The sequence below is a fragment of the Crotalus tigris genome, unplaced genomic scaffold (assembly GCF_016545835.1).
Source record: "Crotalus tigris isolate CLP2741 ecotype Arizona unplaced genomic scaffold, ASM1654583v1 scf7180000024437.13266115, whole genome shotgun sequence".
In the NCBI taxonomy this organism is placed as follows: domain Eukaryota; kingdom Metazoa; phylum Chordata; class Lepidosauria; order Squamata; family Viperidae; genus Crotalus; species Crotalus tigris.
Window position 1 is genome coordinate 3,324,798 of NW_024100606.1, and position 20,764 is coordinate 3,345,561.

Below are 20,764 nucleotides of genomic sequence, written 5' to 3' on the forward strand. Positions count from 1 at the left end.
TAAAAGCTTCTTTGTCACACAAGCCCCTTGCTCGCTCTTTTACTCACTTTTCACTTGTGAAGGCCCCTCGCTCGCTCTCCTGACCGCTTCGCTAACAAAAGCCTCTTCCCTTCTCTTCTCTCTTTTCCGTGTGTTTTTTTCTCTCCCGCCAAAACCTGCTCCTTTTATAACTTCTCCTCTCTACGCCTCCTCTTCCTCCTTTTCTCTTCCAGGTGTGCCAGAAGCTCCAATCAGCATGCAGCCATGCCCGCAGATCCTGGAGCTTCTGCTGAGCCCTGCAGCTCCAGCTGGTCTACTCCAGGTCTGTATGGTGCCGCTTTAGCTGGTTCCCACCCTGCTACACTTGGCTAGGGGTTGCATACCACCTGCCAGGTGCTAAAGTACCACCGGTGGTACAGATACCACCGTTTGAAAAGCCCTGCTATAGACAGTCTGAGACACATTAGCTGCCAGCAGCTACCTCTTTTACTTTAGGGAAAGCAGGAGTGAGATTGTTAGAGAAGGATCCAAGCCAAGTAGCAAATAAGCCATCCCCTTTTCTTGCCCACATGAAGTAGTGCAATTCTGCCCTCCTACCTTTTGTTGGAAGCCTGAAGAAAATCTAGCATAAAAAAACATAAATGTGAGAGATTTGAAAGGAATTCAGGTAACTTACTGCTAACAGGGAGGATAAAGGGGAGGGAAAGAAATGACTGGGGTGGAGGCTGTGTGGTGACCAGAGTGGAAGGGCAACCCGTGGCTTCCAAGACAGACTTTTGGTTCCACCTGCTACTGGCCTCCTAAGTTTACCTCCAAAATAAAAGCTGGTAAAATATAGATTTTACTGTATACACGTCTTGTAGGGCAATATCGGGAAAAGAAATAGGGAAAACATTGACTTGTTGGTATACTTAAGTTAAGTTAAAGGGTCTCCCTCATGGGCTCAGGGCAACTTCATGAGTAGAGGAGGAAACTGGTATTATTAGGACAAGTGCAAATGGGAACAAGGACAAAATGAATTCCCTGAAGTTGTTAACAAGATCCTTTCAAGACCAAACTTAGTAATAACATTTAAAACAATATTTTAGTCCTTTTGGGTGAGGGCTGGTTAGCTATCTGGATAAAGGGGGGAGCGGACTTCCGTGGCTCCATTCAAATTCTTCTTGTTTGCCCCAAGCACCAGGTTACTTCTGCCTTGCAATCCTAGATTGTTCTCCTCCCTCTTCCGTAGGGGGTGGAAGAAAATGGAGTGAGGAGGGGAAAAGGAAAGGGGAAAACAAATCAATGAAAGCATCTTACTAAGATGTATCTAGTACGCGCTGGCTCTCTCTCCTCTCACTTCTCTGCCTTGCTCTTGGTTCACTCGGTTTGTCTTTCCTCTTTTCTTTAATCTTTCTTTTATTCTCACCCTCACCCAACCCACATTTCCATATCAAACCTGGGATCATACTTGCAGCTGCTATAAAAAGGCCGTCAAAGAGCAGCATTCTTAAAGGCGATACTCCAGCCAACGAGGGGACGGCGTCGTGTTTTTTTTTTTAACGGACACGCGGCACAAGAACACCCCTCCACCTCCTCTTCCCCAACCGGGAGATCTTTCCTGAAGTTTACCCTTTTCTGCCCTCCCCACCCGCCGCTTTTCTTCTCCTGCCAGCTTGCCCGGGCCATCCGTCACCATTTCCACCACGGGGAGGCAACGCGCCCAGCCCCTTCAGCGGCTGAGCATTGGCCGGAAAACTTTGGTCGCCGGGGCCATCGGCGTGGTGATGATCTTAATCCTGGTGATCCTCATTCCGGTGCTGGTGAGTTCCGTGGGCATCGACGGACACTACGAGATGCTGGGCACCTGCCGCATGGTCTGCGACCCCTACCTGGGCAAGACCACCACCACAACCAGTGCCAGCAGCATCCGGAGCGAGGGCGCCGAAAACCTCAGTAGCGATCACAGCGGACTGCCCCCGCCATCCACCCTCGTCCAGGGGCCCCAGGGCAAGCCGGGACGGCCGGGCAAGCCTGGCCCGCCGGGTCCCCCGGGCGAGCCGGGTCCCCCGGGGCCCCGGGGTCCCCCGGGCGAGAGAGGAGATCCTGGGAAAACCGGTCCGCCTGGTCTGCCCGGTTCGGGGCTGAGCACAGGGGCCATCAGCGCAGCCACCTACACCATGGTGCCCCGCGTGGCCTTTTACGCCGGCCTCAAGAACCCGCACGAGGGCTACGAGATACTCAAGTTCGACGACGTCGTAACCAACTTGGGAAACAACTATGATGCTGCCACGGGCAAGTTCACCTGCAACATCCCGGGCACCTATTTCTTCACCTACCACGTCCTGATGCGCGGCGGCGACGGGACCAGCATGTGGGCAGACCTATGCAAGAACGGGCAGGTAGGCGGGCGCCTCCGCTTGGCTCTCCTGGCCGGCCGTTGGGGGAGCCTTGGCTTCTTAGGCGCAGTTGTCGGTCCCCCGAGACTGGGAAAGGAGGGAGAGGGGACCTTCCGCCCAGAGGTGTTTTTAGAAGACCTGGCAAGCATTCCTATGTACTGGAGGTAAGGAGGTCTTCCCGAAACCATTTGGGGATACTGGGATGCTGCCTCCCCAAAGTGCACAGTAACTTTAGTCTGCGTGTGTGCAATTGGCGAAGATAATGCCTTGCCCCGCGAAAGTGGGACTGCGATACTCTCTCGGTCGGTACTAAACCCCGCCGAACGGAGAGAGGCTATTTCTGTGCAAGTATATACCGTATTGAATTTTGCGGGAGATAATTTGTAAAAAAGCTGGAGACGCACCTGGCTGGGTAATTGCAAATCTGCGGGAGAATCCCTCTTTCTGTCATAGCTTAGTTGTCCAAGAGGTTGTGATGGGGAGTATCAGTGGCTGATATGCCATGCATTTTCCCCCTCCCTCTGGAAATGATAGGAAGCTCAATTCAATAACCAAACCACAAAATACTTCGCTTATGCCAAAGGATGGAAGCTTGTAACTTTCTTAATAGAAATTTAGGTGCAAAACTCCTCAACCACTTTTTATACCTCAGCACCCCACACAGAGACACAAATTTAGCATTTCCATCTTAATGCATCAAAAGAACATTAAAATCCAATAAAGTAATGTCTCCTATCATTTATATTCCTGCTCTTTATTCTGCACATTAGGGTGAGGAAAAAATGATCAGTGGTAACCAACACTCTCCCCCCATTCTAATGCCCCCCTCCCTAGCTCTTACCCACACCTCTCAATAAGCAACCTTACATTATTCTTACTGCATCAGTTGATTCATGCATATTTTGTAGCAAGCCTTATTGAATTCAATGGAGCTTACTCCCTAACACCCTTGGAATAAAGGAACATAGGGCTTCAGTGCTAGTTAAATGCATTGAGATTGAAATCTCTTTAATTTGCTCATTTAAATTTCTCCTTTTCTGATTCTCAAAATGTGTTGCATTTCAGTTTTAACGCATATGCAAACACACATATACATATCTATGTTGCTTTTCTTTAAAATAAGTCCAGAATGGTGGGAAATAGCTTTTCAAAGAAGTAAATTAACTGCTTCTTCAATCACCCTGTCCAGCATCTCAAAAATCTCTTTGTTCTCACCAAATCATCCCTTTGTAATAATACAAGTTAATATTGCCAGTGCCAGAGGGAGACTAACAATGAGTTCTTCATGCTTTCTAATTGAATTTCATAATTAAGTCCATCCTCTGCAGAACAGCTTTTCATGTTGCATCCAACTAACATCTTTCTCTTTCTTTTTTAACGTTCCTCCTCTCCTTGGCAATCCTTCAGCACTGCTTGACATGTGTTTACATGGATACTAGGATACTACCGCTTGCAAAGATCTCACCTGTGTAGTCTTCATTAATTAATTGAACAGAAATCTCCACAGCTATAGTGCTAACCTCACAATCACAAACTTGAGTTTCAATTTCCAGAGAAAGGTTTGTTTCAATCCAAAGGTGTAAAAATCTTATGGCACGAGAGACAAATAAATCCTGCATCTAACATGAAGAAAAGCAAGCAACACAATGTATTTGTTAGTCTTTAAGGTACCAGAAGACTGTTGACATGACTTCAATCTCCTGCTCCCCCATAAATATTTGTTGAAAAGCAGTTTTAACTGCTCTGATACCATGTCTTAAAAAGAAATCCAATCTTTAATCAATAACTAAGCAGTTAGCATAAACTTGAATATGGAACAAAACACACATATACACTCTCTTGTATGGCTATCTTTAAAAACTTCGCTGCAAACTCATTAATTCTCATATATCTATGGGAAGAAATCTAAGACTGAAAACTATAAATGTTATTATTCCCAGATATGTTCATATTTTGAAAGATAATTTTCTGAAGGTAGAGCCCGAAGGTGTAATATTTAGTGCGGGGGAGGATCTTCCCTTTAAAATCACTGCACATGTCTCCTGCCAGTAGGCAATGCTTGCTGCTCAAGCTTTTTAAATTTTTAGTTATTATTTTGTTCTTGTTTTAACTGCCTGCTAGTGGGTTATTATATTTATATGGTTTTTATGTTTTTAATTGTACACTATCCAGAGTCACGCAGTGAGTGAGATGGGCAGCTTCTAATTTTGATTAATAAAATTTTGAAAGGCAGTTGGGGGGAGAGTCTTCAGTTGTTTGGGTTTCCCCTTAGGCCCATGGCTTGACATTCTCATCCTTTTTTTCTAATGGTGTGTGCTTTTGCTTTTTCATTTGTTGATTTATTCAAATTAGTTATAAATATAGCCACCCAACTCCAATGAATTTGTATACTTTCAAGTAAATCTCCTTCATCTCAGTTTTGATGGTTTATGAGTTCTCTGACCAGATCATTCTTTGGTTAAAAAGAGCTCTGGTTAAAGTGCTTTACAATATCTTCTAATCTGAAGAAAATGCCACAAAGCTTTCTCAGTGTTTTATTTTACATGAGTCAGCATCCCTACCTTTATAATATTAACTATGGTAGCCTGTTTCTTCTTGTTGTTGTTCTGGGGTTACTGTCTTAAATGCAACAATGGCTCCAAATATTTGACTTGAGGTGAAAGGCAAGGATGTTTTCCCATATCATGTATAAAGATTGACTCCTGTGACAGTTGAATTTAGCTGCATAATTGAAGATAGGAAAACATGCTCCCCATTAATTTGGATGGTGCAGAATAAATCATCTAATATATTTGATTTAGTCCTTAAACATTTCAATATCCTTTTCCTGAAGCAACTGGCTCACTCTGTCTAATGTTAGAGCAGGTCTTTTAGAGATTCCAGACCAGCGTAGACTCTTATAGAAGTAATAAATGGCTTCTCTGGGCATATTAGTGTATGTAGCACTATATTGTTGGGCAAGTGTTTACTCTCCTGGCAGGTTTCCTGATTTCTTAGATTGCTTAGAATTGTCACTAGTTCAGTGAAGAATGTCTCTGCCCTGAACAGTTGCATGAGAAGCAGAAATCTGACAGGTGCCACCTTATCTGATATGAAAGTCTAGTAATGGAACAAAAAGGTATCTGTTGAATTTCTGTTTCTTATGCACATCAGGACTCAGTTCCTCCAATAGACATAGAAGTGAAAGGATTTGGGTGACTGCTTTACTTCTGTGTACACAATATAAATTGTAATTGTCTTCTTGATTTATCTTATGCCATGTAAATCCCATTTTGGCCAATCTTACAATAGCCTACTGTACAAATTCTAGTGATTGGAAGTGTCCATCAACCACAAGATTCAATTCAGATCTCAATTTGGGAAACAATTTACCCTGAACTGATTAGAAGACTATCAAAGTTGATTTAGGACCTAAATCCAAACTTCAGTGAAGAAATCAAAATATCTGTGTTTGATAGATTTGAAATCAACAAATGGATAACTTCTTCAAATTTGATAAGGTTAGTGGGAATGCTAGCCCTTTATGACCGGATGAAGCCTGTAAATTTTCAGACTAATAGATAAAAGGTATTTTTGTGTTTGGTATGTTTATGGATTGATTTTTTAAAAAACCAAAAAGGTAGCTGCTGATAATGTTTTCTCTATAGAATTGAATCAAATTTTCAGTAAGTGGCTTCTTCTGATGGAATAAGGTATATCATATTTAAAATGATATATTTCTTTTGCAGAAGAGAAGTCTTGAGGTCTTATTATTTAGAAATTTCAAGAAAAGATTGCCCTAGTTTTTAAAAGAGATGGCCTCAGTATTAAGATATTAGCAAAATATTGCAAGTATTATTTAATTTTATGTGCAAGTAAAACCTTCTGTTTTGTGTACTTGATGAGATGGGAAAGCTTCAGGAACTGCTCAGCTGGCATAAAAAAAATCACAGTAGGAAGAGATGGATGTTGGCTATGGAAGATACCCACAGCTGAATGAAAAAGGTTTCAGCAACCAACATTTTCAAAATCTCTCTGCTTCATCCTTCTACATCCTGCAATTATAACCAATTATTTTCCTATCTGTTGCTGAAAAAAAAAGAACACTACCAGAGAGCATGGAACTCTTTATATGGAAGTTTGTCTGCCAATTAGTGTTCTTCTCTTTGAAGTACTCTGACATGTTTCTAAAGGAATCCTGAGGATTCTGCAGAAAAATAATTAATAACTAATAAAATAGATAAACAACTTTATCAAATTTCTCTTTGTTTGTGGGGTGGCTTTTCCCAGTTTGGCTTATTTACAGAAATGTAATAATTATATAGTTTAGTTGTGGAGAAACAATGCCCTGGTCTTTATCATTTTCTAGGTTTCAGCTCCCAAACATCATAGCTTGTATGACAAATACTCAGAAGTCCACATAGTTTAAGATTGCCACGTTTGAGAAACAATGATCTAGGAATTGAAGTAGATGTTCTGGAAGGAAATTTCAAATATAATGAATATACCAAGTGGCTCTAGGAGGACTTTTGTTTTGAGTTTATATAAAAAAATACACCTGCATATGCCTGGCCCCCTCCATGTTCAAATAGAGTTTTTATTTATTGCTTTTAGCAGGTGATTTATGTCCATAAACTGAGTTTAGAACATCCTGAGTCTCTAGCACTAGATGAGTGAAGGCCAGCAAAATTATGAAAAATAAGAATAGAAAGATAAAAAAGAAGTTTTCTGGAAGTAGATTCTTTGGTCACTATTCCCAGATTTTAATCATATTTTGCCTCTGAGAAATATTGCAATAATACTCTGAGTATTTGTATTACATTGCAATAAACATTGTTCAAAGACTAGTTACATCTGATTCCTAAGATCCACCCCGCACCCTTCAGAAAAGAAATAGCATGTGATTTTTAAAGCTTTGATTGTCAGTTTTTAATGGGGATACACCTTGAATGTCACACCTGAATTTTCTTCAGTGTCATAGATAAGATGGAGAGAGGAGAGAAAAAGCAGTTAATAAGAAAATAAGTTTATCCGATTCATTTTGTAGGTCTGAAAAGTCTAAAAGGCTGTGACTTTAAATATTTAATAACTTTCCAATCAGAAAATATATTTTTCCTCTTCCTTTTTCTCCTAGTTTCCCCTTGTCTGTTTGCATTTTTTTGCAAAGCTTAACTCAGGAATGTACCCCAGAAGACAAAAAGTGAAGCATTGTTGTGTACAGAATGGGACCTTTTGCCATTTAAATGATGACTTTCTCTCAATCCTCTACCAAGAATAGCTAATAGCCCTTTGTTAACTGCTCTGAGTGTGATATATCAGATACAAACCAAAATGGCCATGGGCAAATCATGCCTCTTTCTCATCAATCCAAAATGTGAGGATAACAATATTAGCTGACTTCACAGAAGGTGTCAAGGTTTGATGGTGGGAAGGAGAGGAGAGACACTGATTACTATGTTAAGTACTTTATAGCCTCAAGACCCAGTTCTGTCATGTCTAGGTATAAATGCTCACAGAGTTATCAAGCAGGGTTCTCAGCTTTTGAACGCAGCTCTCCAGAGTTTCCTTTAAAAGCAGCTTGCTGTGTTGGTATTAGCAGGTAACAATGCCTATCTCCATATTTGAGAAATGACACATTCACCACAGCTTAATACTCCTTGAAAGCTCATTGGTTAAAAAAGCAAAGTCTTTCCTGCTTCTTAAAATTTTGGATGGGATTTCCTTTAAAATGATAACATCTTGGGCAGCAATCTGAAATCTTTTATTGTAAAAAGCTTGTATAATCTCATTCCGCAGGGACTTCTTTGTAAAATAAATCACCACATCTCTAGGCAAATTCTTCTGCTTAGCAATCCAAGAGTTGAGCCTATAAATTTTTTCCACTTCTCTCTGTAATTCTCCTTTATCCATATCCAAGGCCAGCGCCAGATCAGTAAGGACCACCTCCACCAGATCTTGATTCACATCTTCCTTGAGGCCTCTGATCCTCAGGGCATACTCCATTTGTCTGTACTGAAACATCAAAATATCTTCTTGTGAGGAGTCCACCTTCCTTTCCACATCTTGAATTTTGTCATCCAAAGAGTCAACTTTGTCTTCCACTTCCTCAAGCCTTGCATCGAGCTTAACCACCACAGTAGCCAAACCTGAAACAGCTGCCAATATATCTTGTCGTAATTCATTATTGTTTTCTTGCAATTTAGTCTTTATCCCCGTTATCTCTTCTTTGAGATCGATGCCATTTAGATGGGAAATTCCGATGGGTATTGTTTTGAGCCATGCTGGGACACGCTACAGATTGAACACAGTTGACAAAGCTAGAGACTTTTATACTTCGGTCCTGGGTGCAGGCTCAACCTCATCTGGTCGGAAATCTCTGAGTGGCAAGGAAGTTGAGCAGCAATCTGAGGCATTAGATTTGGTTTCCGCTGGGATGATAGAAGCTGTAAAGCAACGCCAGACGGAGGTTAAAGAGCAGAGGATGACCCGTGCAGCCTATAAGCGTAAAGAGAAGGAGCAACGTAAAAAAGAGCCTAAAGAGAGTTCTCCTGGAAGTGCATCACCGCCGGTGGGAGGAGCAAGACCCAAGAGTTATGCAACACACGCAGCTCTTTCAGAGTTTGATGGTGTCTTCTCCAGGCTGCGTGCCAAGGGAGATGGCAAAGTTTTTGACCTGGAATGTTAATGGATTGAATTCTCCTCAGAAACGCAAAAAAATCTTTTATTATTTGAAGCAACATACTAATGATGTTATTTGCTTACAGGAAACTCATATTTTACTTAAAGATCAGAAATATTTAGTTAATGCTCGTTTGGGATCTCATTTTATATCTTCTGCTCCTGGGAAGAAAGGGGGAGTTGTTATATATGTTAAACAAAACCTACCAGCCTGTCTGGTAGAATCAGATCCCCAGGGGAGATATGTGATGATTGAACTTGGTATTTATGGTAAGAAAATACTTATAGTTGGACTTTACGCTCCAAATCAACAACAGGAACAATTTTATAAGCAGTTACATCAAAAAATAACATTGTTTGATTATAGATCAGTGGTATTAATGGGTGATTGGAATGGTGTCTTAGATACACAAAGGGACAAGAAAGGTTCCTCTCCTTTTCTCAAACAAGCAAGGCTACCTAAAGCCTTTTTTTATATGAAAGAAGACTGGGAATTAAGGGATTATTGGCGGGAACATAACCAAGAGGAGAGAGACTTTACTTTTTTTTCTGATAGACACCAATCTTTTTCAAGAATTGACTTTTTCTTGATTACCACGGACTTGTATAATAAAATAAAGAATGTAAAGATTTTTCCTAGATCACTGACGGATCATAGTCCAGTTTGGATGGAGCTGATTCAAGAGAAAGAGGAAAGAAGATCCTGGAGAGTTAATGAAAATTTGTTTAGACAAGAGAAGAATGTTCAAAAATTAAAGGAGTGTTTAAAGGACTATTTTGCTTTGAATATGTATAAGGGGACTTCAATGTCAATGGTATGGGATGCAGGTAAAGCATTTATGCGCGGTGTTTTGATAAAAATGAATAATTTTTATAAGCGAAATCAGATTCAGAAACGTAGAGAACTTGAGGATGAAATTAAATTAAAAGAAAGGGCTTTGATTCTAAATCCTTCTGATGAAAGTACTAAAGAATCTGTAAAGTTATTAAGGTCACAATTTAATATGTTGATAGCAGATCAAGCTGCAACCAACTTATTATTTATGAAACAAAATACATTTTGTAATGCTAATAAGCCGGGGAGATGGTTGGCTTATCAATTAAGAAAGAAACAGAGACAGAGAATAATAGAGAAAATAAATTACAAGGGTAAACTAGTTTCTCAGAAGGAATTAATTAAAAAATCTTTTTTGGATTATTATCAAAACTTATATAAATCTACTAATGTACAATTGTTAGATATAAATAAATATTTAGCTGAGGCAAGTTTTCCTAAACTGACTGAGGATCAGAAATATGAAATTAATGGCTTAATTACTAAGGAGGAAATTGCCTCAGCAATTCAACAATTGAAATTAGGGAAAGCACCGGGTACGGATGGGTTAACAGCTGTTTATTATAAAGCTTTAATGGAGGAGATGATCCAACCATTAAATGATCTTTTTAATGGTATCTTACAGGGTTTAGAGATTCCTCCTTCATGGCGTAGTGCCTTTATATCATTGATTCCAAAGGAGGATCAAGATCTTACTTTACCAAAAAATTATAGGCCTATATCTCTTTTAAACGTGGATTATAAGATATTTGTAAAAATTTTGGTAAATAGGCTTATGAGGGTGGTGCATCATCTTGTGCATAAAGATCAATCAGGGTTTATAACAGGAAGGTATATGAAAAACAATGTTAGACAAATTATTAATCTATTAGAATACTTAGATAAGAACAACCAAGTTCTGCAGGGCTCATATTTTTAGATGCTGAAAAAGCATTTGACCAATTGAATTGGCATTTTATGCTAAGAGTAATGGAAGAAATGAATTTTGGTGAAAACATATTACAAGCCCTTAAGGTAATATATCAAAAACAAACAGCACAACTTATTGTTAATGGAGGTCTTTCGGAGGTTTTCACAATAGAGAAAGGTACTAGACAGGGGTGTCCTTTATCGCCATTGTTGTTTGTTTTAACATTGGAAATATTATTGATCAAAATTCGAGAGTCTCAGGAAATTAAAGGAATATATGTTAATAAAAAAGAATATAAGTTAAGAGCTTTTGCGGACGACTTGGTTGTTACTTTGTCGCAACCTGATTATTCTGTAGTAAACTTATTACAGTTGATTCATCATTATGGCTTGGTCTCGGGTTTCAAGATTAATGTAAATAAGACCAAAATTTTACCTAAAAATATGTCTAGTCAGGAGAAGCAGATTTTGACTAACCTGACGGGTTTTGAGATTGTTAATAAGGTAAAATATTTGGGGGTGATGTTGTCTGTTTCTAATGTAAAATTATTTAAAAATAATTATGAAAGGTTGTGGGTCAGGGTACAGAAGGACTTGAAGAACTGGGAAAAGTTGCAATTATCCCTCATGGGAAGAATTGCAGTGATAAAAATGAATATTTTACCCAAGTTTCTTTTTCTGTTTCAAATGTTACCAATTTTGAAAAATGAGATTAATTTAAATGAGTGGCAGAAGGGTCTTAATAAATTTATCTGGGCAGGGAAAAAGCCAAGGGTTAAGTTTAAAATTATGCAAGACTTCCGTGAGAGGGGTGGACTTAAGGTACCAAATTTGAAATTATATTATGATGCGGTGGTTTTAACACTAATCAGTGATTGGGTAAATTTGACAAACTCTGAGATACTTTATCTAGAGGGATGGGACTTACTTTATGGGTGGCATGCCTATTTAATATTCAATAAAAAAATGGATTGGGCTTTTAAATCTCATATCTTAAGAATCTCTTTACTTAGGATTTGGAGAAAATATTATAAAAGTGATTTCAAAGTACCATTATGGGCTATACCTTGGCATGCGATAGAAGCAATAAAAAGAGGGGTTAAAATGGATATGGTGTCTTACAGACAGTTACTTAAATGGGATGGACAAAACTGGCAATTAAAATCACGGGAAGAGTTAGCACAAGAAAACTTTATTTATTCTTGGTTCCAATATAGGCAATTACTAGACAGATGGAAGATGGATTGTAAGGTGGGTTTTCTTAGAGAAGATGAAAATCTTATTAAGCAAGTGAAGGATTCAAGACAAACCCACATTAAGAGAATTTATGCGGTTTTAGTTGAATTGGATTCAGAAACGGAACTAATTAAAGATTGTATGATAAGATGGGCGCAGAATTTTGGTGAGCCAGTCTCATTGGACACCTGGGAAAAAATTTGGGTGAGAAATGTCAAATTTACACAAGCACAGAACTTAAGGGAGAATTTTTATAAAATGTTTTATAGATGGCACCTTGATCCACAAAAAATGTCTTATATGTACCCTGACGTGCAACCCAAATGTGGGAGATGTGGTTATAAGGAGGCTTCCTATTATCATATTTGGTGGTCATGCAGAGAGATAAAAGCATTTTGGATCAAAGTATGGTGGAATATCCAGAGAATTTTTAGAAGGAGGGTAAAATTTACTCCGCAATTATTTTTGTTAGGTATTGTTACAGATTGGGATACAAAGGAGGTTGTATTGATGTTAAATTTGATTACAGCCGCTAGGCTGTTAGTAGGACAATACTGGAAGAAGGAATCTTTGCCTACATTGCAGGAATGGTTTCTTAAAGTAGCTTATCTGGCGGAAATGGCAAAGATCTCGGCTTTCTTAAAGCAACAAACGCAAGAGAAGTTTTTTGCTGTTTGGGATAAATGGATAAAATTTATACAATTTAGATTGGGTATACAAAAATATTATATAGTTTTTTTATAAGTTTTATTTTTATATATATTATAGATAATCTTTTTATATATATAAATATAAAGTTCTTAATTTAATTTTTATCTTTACTTTTTAAGCCTATATTCTGCTCTGGGAAGCTCAGGGGGGGGGAAGGGGGGGGGTTTGGGAGGGGTGGGTTTTTTTTTTTTTTTTTTATATGTATTGTTTAGTTTTACTTTTTTGTATATGTTGTCTCTTGTTTTGTATTCTTTTTTCTTTTTTGTAAAATTTATAAAACTTTTAATAAAAAAAAAAAATACTCCTTGAAAACATCAGTTTGGGAAGAACACTTTGGAGCTTATGCTGCCTCCATGTTTTATTACTTTCTGAACTGTCCGTTATAGGAGATTATATCTATCTCTTATGGTGCAAAATGTAAGGTAGAACATCATATTTTTGGTCAGTTAATGGTCTTATTCCAAACTTTATTATTCTATATGAGGATATAATCTGTCTTTAACCTACAATATGCATTAGCCCATCATATTTCTGATTTGCCTTGATTTAGCATGTTGCATGGATCCAGCTTTCTGGTTTTTGAAGCATGGTTTATGAAGGATTCTTATATATAAGCCACACCACTGTGATATTCAGCAAATCACAATAAAATCAATGATGGTATAATTCAATGCATCAGGTAAAATCAGATTTGCTTTATAAAATAATCCATAATAATGAGGTGCATGGGTCATGCTAAACCAAAACAAACAAACCACATTAAGATTTAGCATGGTGCATGAATCTTATACTCGTTAACTGAGGCACAATTAAATCACAATGTAGCGTTCTTGCTTGTTAATGTGCTGAGGGAAGCTAGACAATATGATTACTAAGTCATGGATTACAGTTTAAAAAGTTACTGCATGTGAATTCGGATAATTGTAATTTATCCATTAGGGCAGGATTAAAAAAACAATGGGATCATATGTTAGATTTTTGTTACAGCTATAGCTGTATTGAACATAAATACCCAGGTTTATTGCATTGTGGCAACAAGTACAGCCTTAAGATTGAAATACTTCATTCTTTTGCTTTATGAATGTTCACCTAATCCTGCCACTTTCCTTCATTTAAAACATTATCAGCATGTCAGGGACAATAGGAGAGTAAAAACCTTCTTTCTCCATCTATAAATATTACCTGTGAATTAGGGACAGTTGCTGAGATTAGTGAAGTAGGTGAAAATACCATTCAAAGAGAGGTCAGGAGACGCAAATAACAAAAGTAAATGGCTAAAACTGGGGCAGGAGTGGAACAGAGAGATAAGCTCTTATCGAAAAATTAGAATTTCTACTGTGCAATTTTTTTTATCATATTGGAGTCAAAAACTGCACAGAGCTTAATATAACTGTTTCATCTCAAATTCCCACCCCTTCAAAACATGTTTTGCATATGAAAGGTCCCAGGGTTAATCCCTACCTCTCATAGATCTTAGAATTAAGTGAAAATTACAGAACAAATCACTGACTTAAATTCTCTGCTTCTTCCTTCCTCTACTCCCCACCCCAGCCACCCACCCTGCCAAATTGTGCAAACCAAAAATCAAACAACAACATCCTGGATAATTGGGGTGCAGGAGGAAGCTGGCATAAGCAAGGCAGGTTTACTTAGTAATTTTGGACCTATGATTTTGTGGTCAATTAGAGTGAAAACCTGAAGTCTCATGTTATCGAATATAGCCAATTAAAGAATGATTCTCAGCCATAAGCCAGAGGTGCTAAAATCCCCACTTCTGCACAACCATTAACAGGATAGGCAGGGCTGAATTTAATATAGGCCCACAGCAAATGGGGAGGAGGAGAGTGCTATGTTTATCCTATTTGAATGGAAAGAGCTCTTTGGTACTTTCTCCATTCCAGTTTTTTCAGTAAGACTTTCAAGAATGTTGCATTGCAGTATCCAAAATTAAGGTACAACTTGTTATTGGTTAAAGAAAAAGATTTCCTTCCTGAAGCCTGTTTTCTAATAATGTGACACTACTCTCATTTGCTGTGTGTGTGTGTGACACACACACACATGCGCGTGCACACAGACACGCATAGACACACACAGCTCCTTCAACATTATTTTTTTCCCATTTTCTCCAGAAGAGACTTGATCACTTTTAATTCTTGGACTAAGTGCTTTTGAGTATGTGCAGAATGTCTCTATCCGAAGAACTCAAGATGATATCAAGTTTTAGAAGAACCATACTGCATAATACCTATTACATTTCACAGGGAGGGTTTTCCTAGCAAAGTCAAGGAGTTCTATGTCTTGAAAATTAGTTATTTCAAAATAATACTATACAGTGCAGGAGACAGAAAGTGAAGCCTAGCATGTTCAGCTCAATGTTTAAAAAGCACGTTCTGTGTCAGTTAGTGCAATTGACTTATGACCACAACTGATCCCAAAATTTCTGTTGCTAAGTGAGGCAGTAACTTTTACCTCTTTTTAAGTGAATCACTACAGTTGTTAAGTTAATTACATGGTCATTAAGTGAATTTGGTTCACTTTCTTTTTAAGTGAATCACTACAGTTGTTAAGTTAATTACATGGTTATTAAGTGAATTTGGTTCCCCCCTCCATTGAGTTTGCGTGTCAAAAGGTCGTAAAAAATGATCACATGACCTTGGGACACTACAAACGTCACAAATATGAATCAGTAGCCAAGTGTCTCAGTTTTGATCACATGATCATAGGGATGTTGCAGTGGTCATAAGAGTGAAAAACGGTCATAAGTCACTTATTTCAGTGCCATTGTAACCGAACAGTCACTAAATGAACTGTTCTAAGTTGAGGATCACCTGTACTACAGGATTCTGGCCTCTCAAGGAGCTGTGCCTCAAAAAGAGAATCTTTAGACAGGCTGCCCTTGGTGAAAATCCTGAGAAATTACCCATCCATTTGATACTCCTCTTGAAACTGACCAGCAGGCTAGATCTGAAGAACTGAAGGGCCCTTGTAAGACAGCCATGTCTTTATTTGTTTAATTAATTGCACTGGGTTGTTTTTTTTTTTTGCAATAGATAACAATCTAGTGGGCAGGTATTGGCTAATGAGAGTTCTCACATTGCATATAGGGTTGTTTTTTTTATATAAAAAAAGATCTTTTGGTTTCCGCTCACACTAGTTCCTTCTTTCCATGCAACATCTACAGTATTTATTGAGCAGTATACCCTTCATTTTGTTTTATGTAGCATTTTTATTGTTAGTGAAGATAACTCCAACTGATTCTCGAGCTGACCCTACTGGTAAAAGTCTGAGAGCAATGCAACTCAGTTAACTTCTCTTCAACTGACAACCCTCGCCTATTGATCCCTGTCAGTTCCTCCTGTCCAAAAGGAACATGCACAAGAAACATGATCTACCAGCCAAGATCAAGACAAGGAGCATCTATAGCAGAGAAAAGTAGCCAAAATAATCAGCAGAAGTTTCAGAAATAATAAAGGCTAAAGAGTATAATTAGGAAAGCAAATATAGAACGAAGTCACGCTATTAGGAAAGCTTGATCAAAGGCTGGGCATGCAGGAAGCAAAGAAGTCACTGAGATTGTCTCTAGCCTTTTGTCCAAATTTTTTATGCAAAAACAGCAAATAATTATCTCAAACTCACTCGGTGTTCAATAGCTCTTCAGGAGCAAGGGCTCCTCAGAGAAATTCCTGATATTCCTCCTCCTATTTTATCCTCAAGTCACTCAGTCTTCTCCTTTTTATATGGCGACCCCGGTCATAAGGACACGCTGCGCATGCGCGATGCGGCATGCGCGGCGGTGCCCCCGTGCGCAGCGCGCATGCGCGGCGGCAGCACCCCCTGAGGGAAAAAATGGCAGATCGCGTTGTTTGGCGACCCCCGTAAAATGGTCGTTCGACCCCAAATGGGGTCGCGACCCAAAGGTTGAGAACCGCTGGTCTAAGTAGTTAAGGCACCAGGCTAGAAAGTGGGAGACCATGAGTTCAAGTCCTATCTTAGTCATGAAAGCCAGTTGGATGACCTTGGACCAATCACTCTGTCTCTCAACTCACAGGATTGTTGTTGTGGAGACAATAGGAGGAGGAAAGTGTGTTGGATAGGCTCACCATCTTGAGTTATTTGTAAAAATAATAAAGGCAGGATACAAATAAATTTGTTGTCCCAAGTCTGATTCTGAGGCCTGAGAATAATCTTTCTTAAGCTCAATGGATTCTTTCTCTATCGCTTCCATCTCTTCTTCTGAGAATGATTGGTCTGAGTTAGTCATGATAGTCAGACTCTGAATGGCTTGTTCAACTCTTTCTTGGTATTGTTCCACATATTTCCCATCCCACCCTGTAACCAGTGATACAGGGGAGCATATCAACTACTATAGCCCTCCTTAACAATGGAACTGTGATTAACATCTTACATTTCTGCCCAAGACTATAATTAAAGGACGGTCCTAATGGGGCAGAGAATGGCAACAACTACAACCCTACTACATCAGAAATCAGATTCTTGCCTGAATAATAGAAGCATGAGCTTGTTCTCTGAACCTCAAATCAAATAGCTCTACTTACTTTTTTAAAATACGAACCTAAATCTTTCATTCTTGAAAAGGAATGAGCTAGTTAATGAATATTTCTCAATTTTAGGAATTTATTTATACTTCTTGAAAGATGCCTTCTTCCCCCTGTTCTCTGTAACACACTCAGCGAAGTCTCCACCTCACATTCCAAGCTAAATCAAAGTTGCCAAAAAATTCTCTTGTTATTTAAAGGTACCAAAAACAAAGGCAAAACCATTTCCCAATTTGACAAAGCCAGGCTGTGTCTTCCAAATCCAGAAATATTTGAAGGGCAAGGCTTCCAAACACAGGGGTGAAACCACTACACATTCTCTCCATTCAGATGCTGATTTGTGGGCAGTTATTCCTTCCTGTCCTTCCTTTACTGTTGCTGGTTTGGGCTTGTAAAAAAAAAAAAAGCAGGATAGCATCTGATTACTTGCTTGCAGAAGATTAGAAACGCCTCCTCTGCAAAAGTGGAATGGTGGAAGAGTCACTGCTAAGTGACTGCTTTTATAGAAAGCATGCTGGAGCTGTAGTTTAGAGAAATTCAGGGAGCAGTCTATCCTTTGCACCCTAAGCAAGCAATACTGTAATAAAATAATGCCAGATCCTCGTGGATTACCTTGCTTGCCTAAATTAGCCTTTTCAGCCTAGCTTTCCAGATCTGTGTGGATGACAAATATCAAAGAGATTGAGAAAGTCCAAGACTGTCAGGGGAGGATCTTCTGATTAGAGTGGGTCATCAATCAAATTCAAAATGCAAACCATTCTTCATAAATGTATCCAGTTTTTCTCTTTTTTTTAACATAATGCATACATTTTTTTAACTGTCATAATCCTTTGGGTATAGATAGAAAAATAAAATTTGCAATAACAAATTGCAGGTTTTGCCAAGAGTGCCATAGGAAACAAGAAAAAAAAAGCATTGGAAAGATAGCACTATAATCAATTAAAAATATGTCTGAAAAGACAGTTACAGTATAGTTGTGCTCAATTACCAATGTATTTGATGCTTGACCTCTTTCCTTTAGATAGAAAATCTTCATATATGGGTTTTTACTTTTCACAACTGTTGCAACAATTATCTAGATCAACCTTCCAGAATTATGCTAGCTGGAGATGAAGAGTGTTATAGTCAACGTGCCTGGAAAGCATCAGGTTGAAAATGGCTTGTCTGGACAATACTCTGAGAACTTGGAGGAAAACACTTCACCTTTCTAGGTTTCCTTATGAATTACTGGAAAGAAAAATAGGTAAATTAGGATGAGAATGAATCCCCAAGGGAGGGCGAGGGATTCAGTGGGTTGTAGCATCCCCTCAAACTGTCATTCACAGGGGGTCTCAGAAGACCACCCTCTCATTTTTCATAATCAGTGGTCCACTGCCCTTGCTCACCATAGATAAAAGATGCTAGATCGTTAGGATCATAAATCAGCGGTGGCAGTTCAGGAGCTCCAGCGTCCCATGTAATTGCAATCTCTACCGGTGATCAGAGCTATTCTGGTCTCTGGAGAAAAATAACTCACCTCTCAGCCACTGTTATCCTTCTCATCCATTACACCAAAGGGTGAGAGCTACAAGCACCAGGAAGCCTCCTTCAGGGAATAAGTTACACAGTGCACAGAGAAAAGCAGACAGCGTGTGTGTAATTGTGAGACCTGAATCTGAATTATTCTTATACCATCTGAATGATGTATGGATGTGCACTGTGTAACAGCATTCAAAGGGCAGGTTTGCAAAGAGAGTGGCATGAAGATCTCTCCTTCCACCCTAGGAATTCAGGATTCAGTAGCCAGTGGAGTTTCCCAAGCATATACAGGGATCTTTCCTTCCTTCTCTTCATATCATCTAACATTTCAACATGTTGTCCTAGTCATAACTGCTCAGAAAGATACCCAGGTATAAGACTGCTGGCATGCCAACATCAGAAATTGCAGAGGTTTGGAAACAATGGCGGCTTGGTGCCATAGCAACTGGGAAGCTTTTGAGGATATTCAAGGTATTGGTTTGCACATAGCTTTACAATCACAAATGTCTCTGGGAAGGATTTCTTTAAAAAAAAAAAAAACCTCAACAGATTTACACAAATCTTTGCAGAGAAAATAAATGAAACTGTGTGTGTGTGTGTGTGTGTGTGTGTAGAGAGAATTTATTTTTTATTTTTGGTAAAGGCAGGAAGCAGAGTTTGGTCATGGAATAGACTTGGTAAAACCTGAATAGCAAAATGAGACATCCAGTTACTGATTATTTTGAAAGGAAAATGAATAAATGTTGATTTGTTGATTGGCCAGCTTCAAGGGAAAAGGAGTGAGCATTGATTGGCTAAAGGTTTTCTACATGCAAGTCTACAGACATGACTATGACCATAGTGTTTTAATAAATCTGCAAATTCTGTAGATTCCCTATCAATCTTGCTACAATAATTATTAATTTGGACTGAGAAAGAATGGGAGATGAAAATGTTGGGGCTTGGAAGGATAATATTAAATCAATAAAAATGTGTGATGTGGATTACCAGTGTAAAGTTGTATCATTTGAAAAAAAAAAATCAGCAGAGGATGTTGTGCAGTTGTACCAATTTATACCTAATTGAAAGAAATCCTTGATGGAAAGTTTTTGGCTGGAGGCCTTATAGCAGATAATGCTTTCCTTAAAAGGCATTTAGCTTGATTTGTTTGGTTAAGTTTTCTGAAGCAATTTGCCTCTCAGGCATATTTCTGAATTACTCATAGTGGATTGTGCATTACTCACAGATATTTTGAGGAGCTATGCTTGGAGAGGACTTGTTAGATGGAGCTTATTCAGTTTTATGAGAAGAATCAGAAAGTAACATAGTCTCCTGCCAGATTAATAAAAGATGTGTGAAAGACTACCACTTTAACTATTGTAAAGTAATTCTCTTTGAAGAAAAGCTATGGTAACAAATTAAACCTATAAATTGAACCAACCCCCCACCATCCAGAAAATCCAAATTAACAGTATTCATGTTTAGTACATTGTACAAAAGGAATCATTAGGTCTGTTGTTGACCTCACTAAGCATTTGGGTGAACACAGCCAGCAAGTATTATAATCTCCAGTGTAACCATATATTAAGGGACAATGCAATTTGATATGCTAGAATGTGTTGGGATATTTTTTTTTTAGAAATAGGAGGAGTCTTTTCAAACAAATACCAAATCATTGCTCATTTATTGCATACATAGGAGCTGTCATTTGCAAAGACTGTGAAATAGCCACTTTTTTTTTTTTTTTTTTTTTTACAAAAACTTGCTTTGAAAGAAGAACTACCCTATGTGGGCTATATGAACCTGGATGATTATAAGCACAAAGAATTTTTTCTATGTCTTCACAGACATGTATTAGTTGTGCACATTTTTGTAGCCTCCCAATAGATAAAACACATATGCATGTGAAAAACAGTGTATTATATTGTAAGCTTGACACTTATTTCATCTCATAGCTTCTCTCTAATATACTATATTATAAATATAGTATATTTATAATATACATA

The 20,764-nt window shown here is 38.5% G+C and overlaps 1 protein-coding gene across 1 annotated transcript in view; it reads left to right on the top strand.

Moving 5' to 3' along the window:
* Positions 1 to 1,082: 1,082 nt before the first annotated feature.
* C1QL1 (complement C1q like 1) overlaps positions 1,083 to 20,764 on the top strand; it is a 48,984-nt gene continuing 29,302 nt past the window's right edge. The window contains exon 1 of the mRNA XM_039331470.1: positions 1,083 to 2,360. Within this exon, the coding sequence (XP_039187404.1) occupies positions 1,746 to 2,360 (615 nt within the window). The 5' untranslated portion in view covers positions 1,083 to 1,745. The remainder of the gene's footprint in view (positions 2,361 to 20,764) is intronic.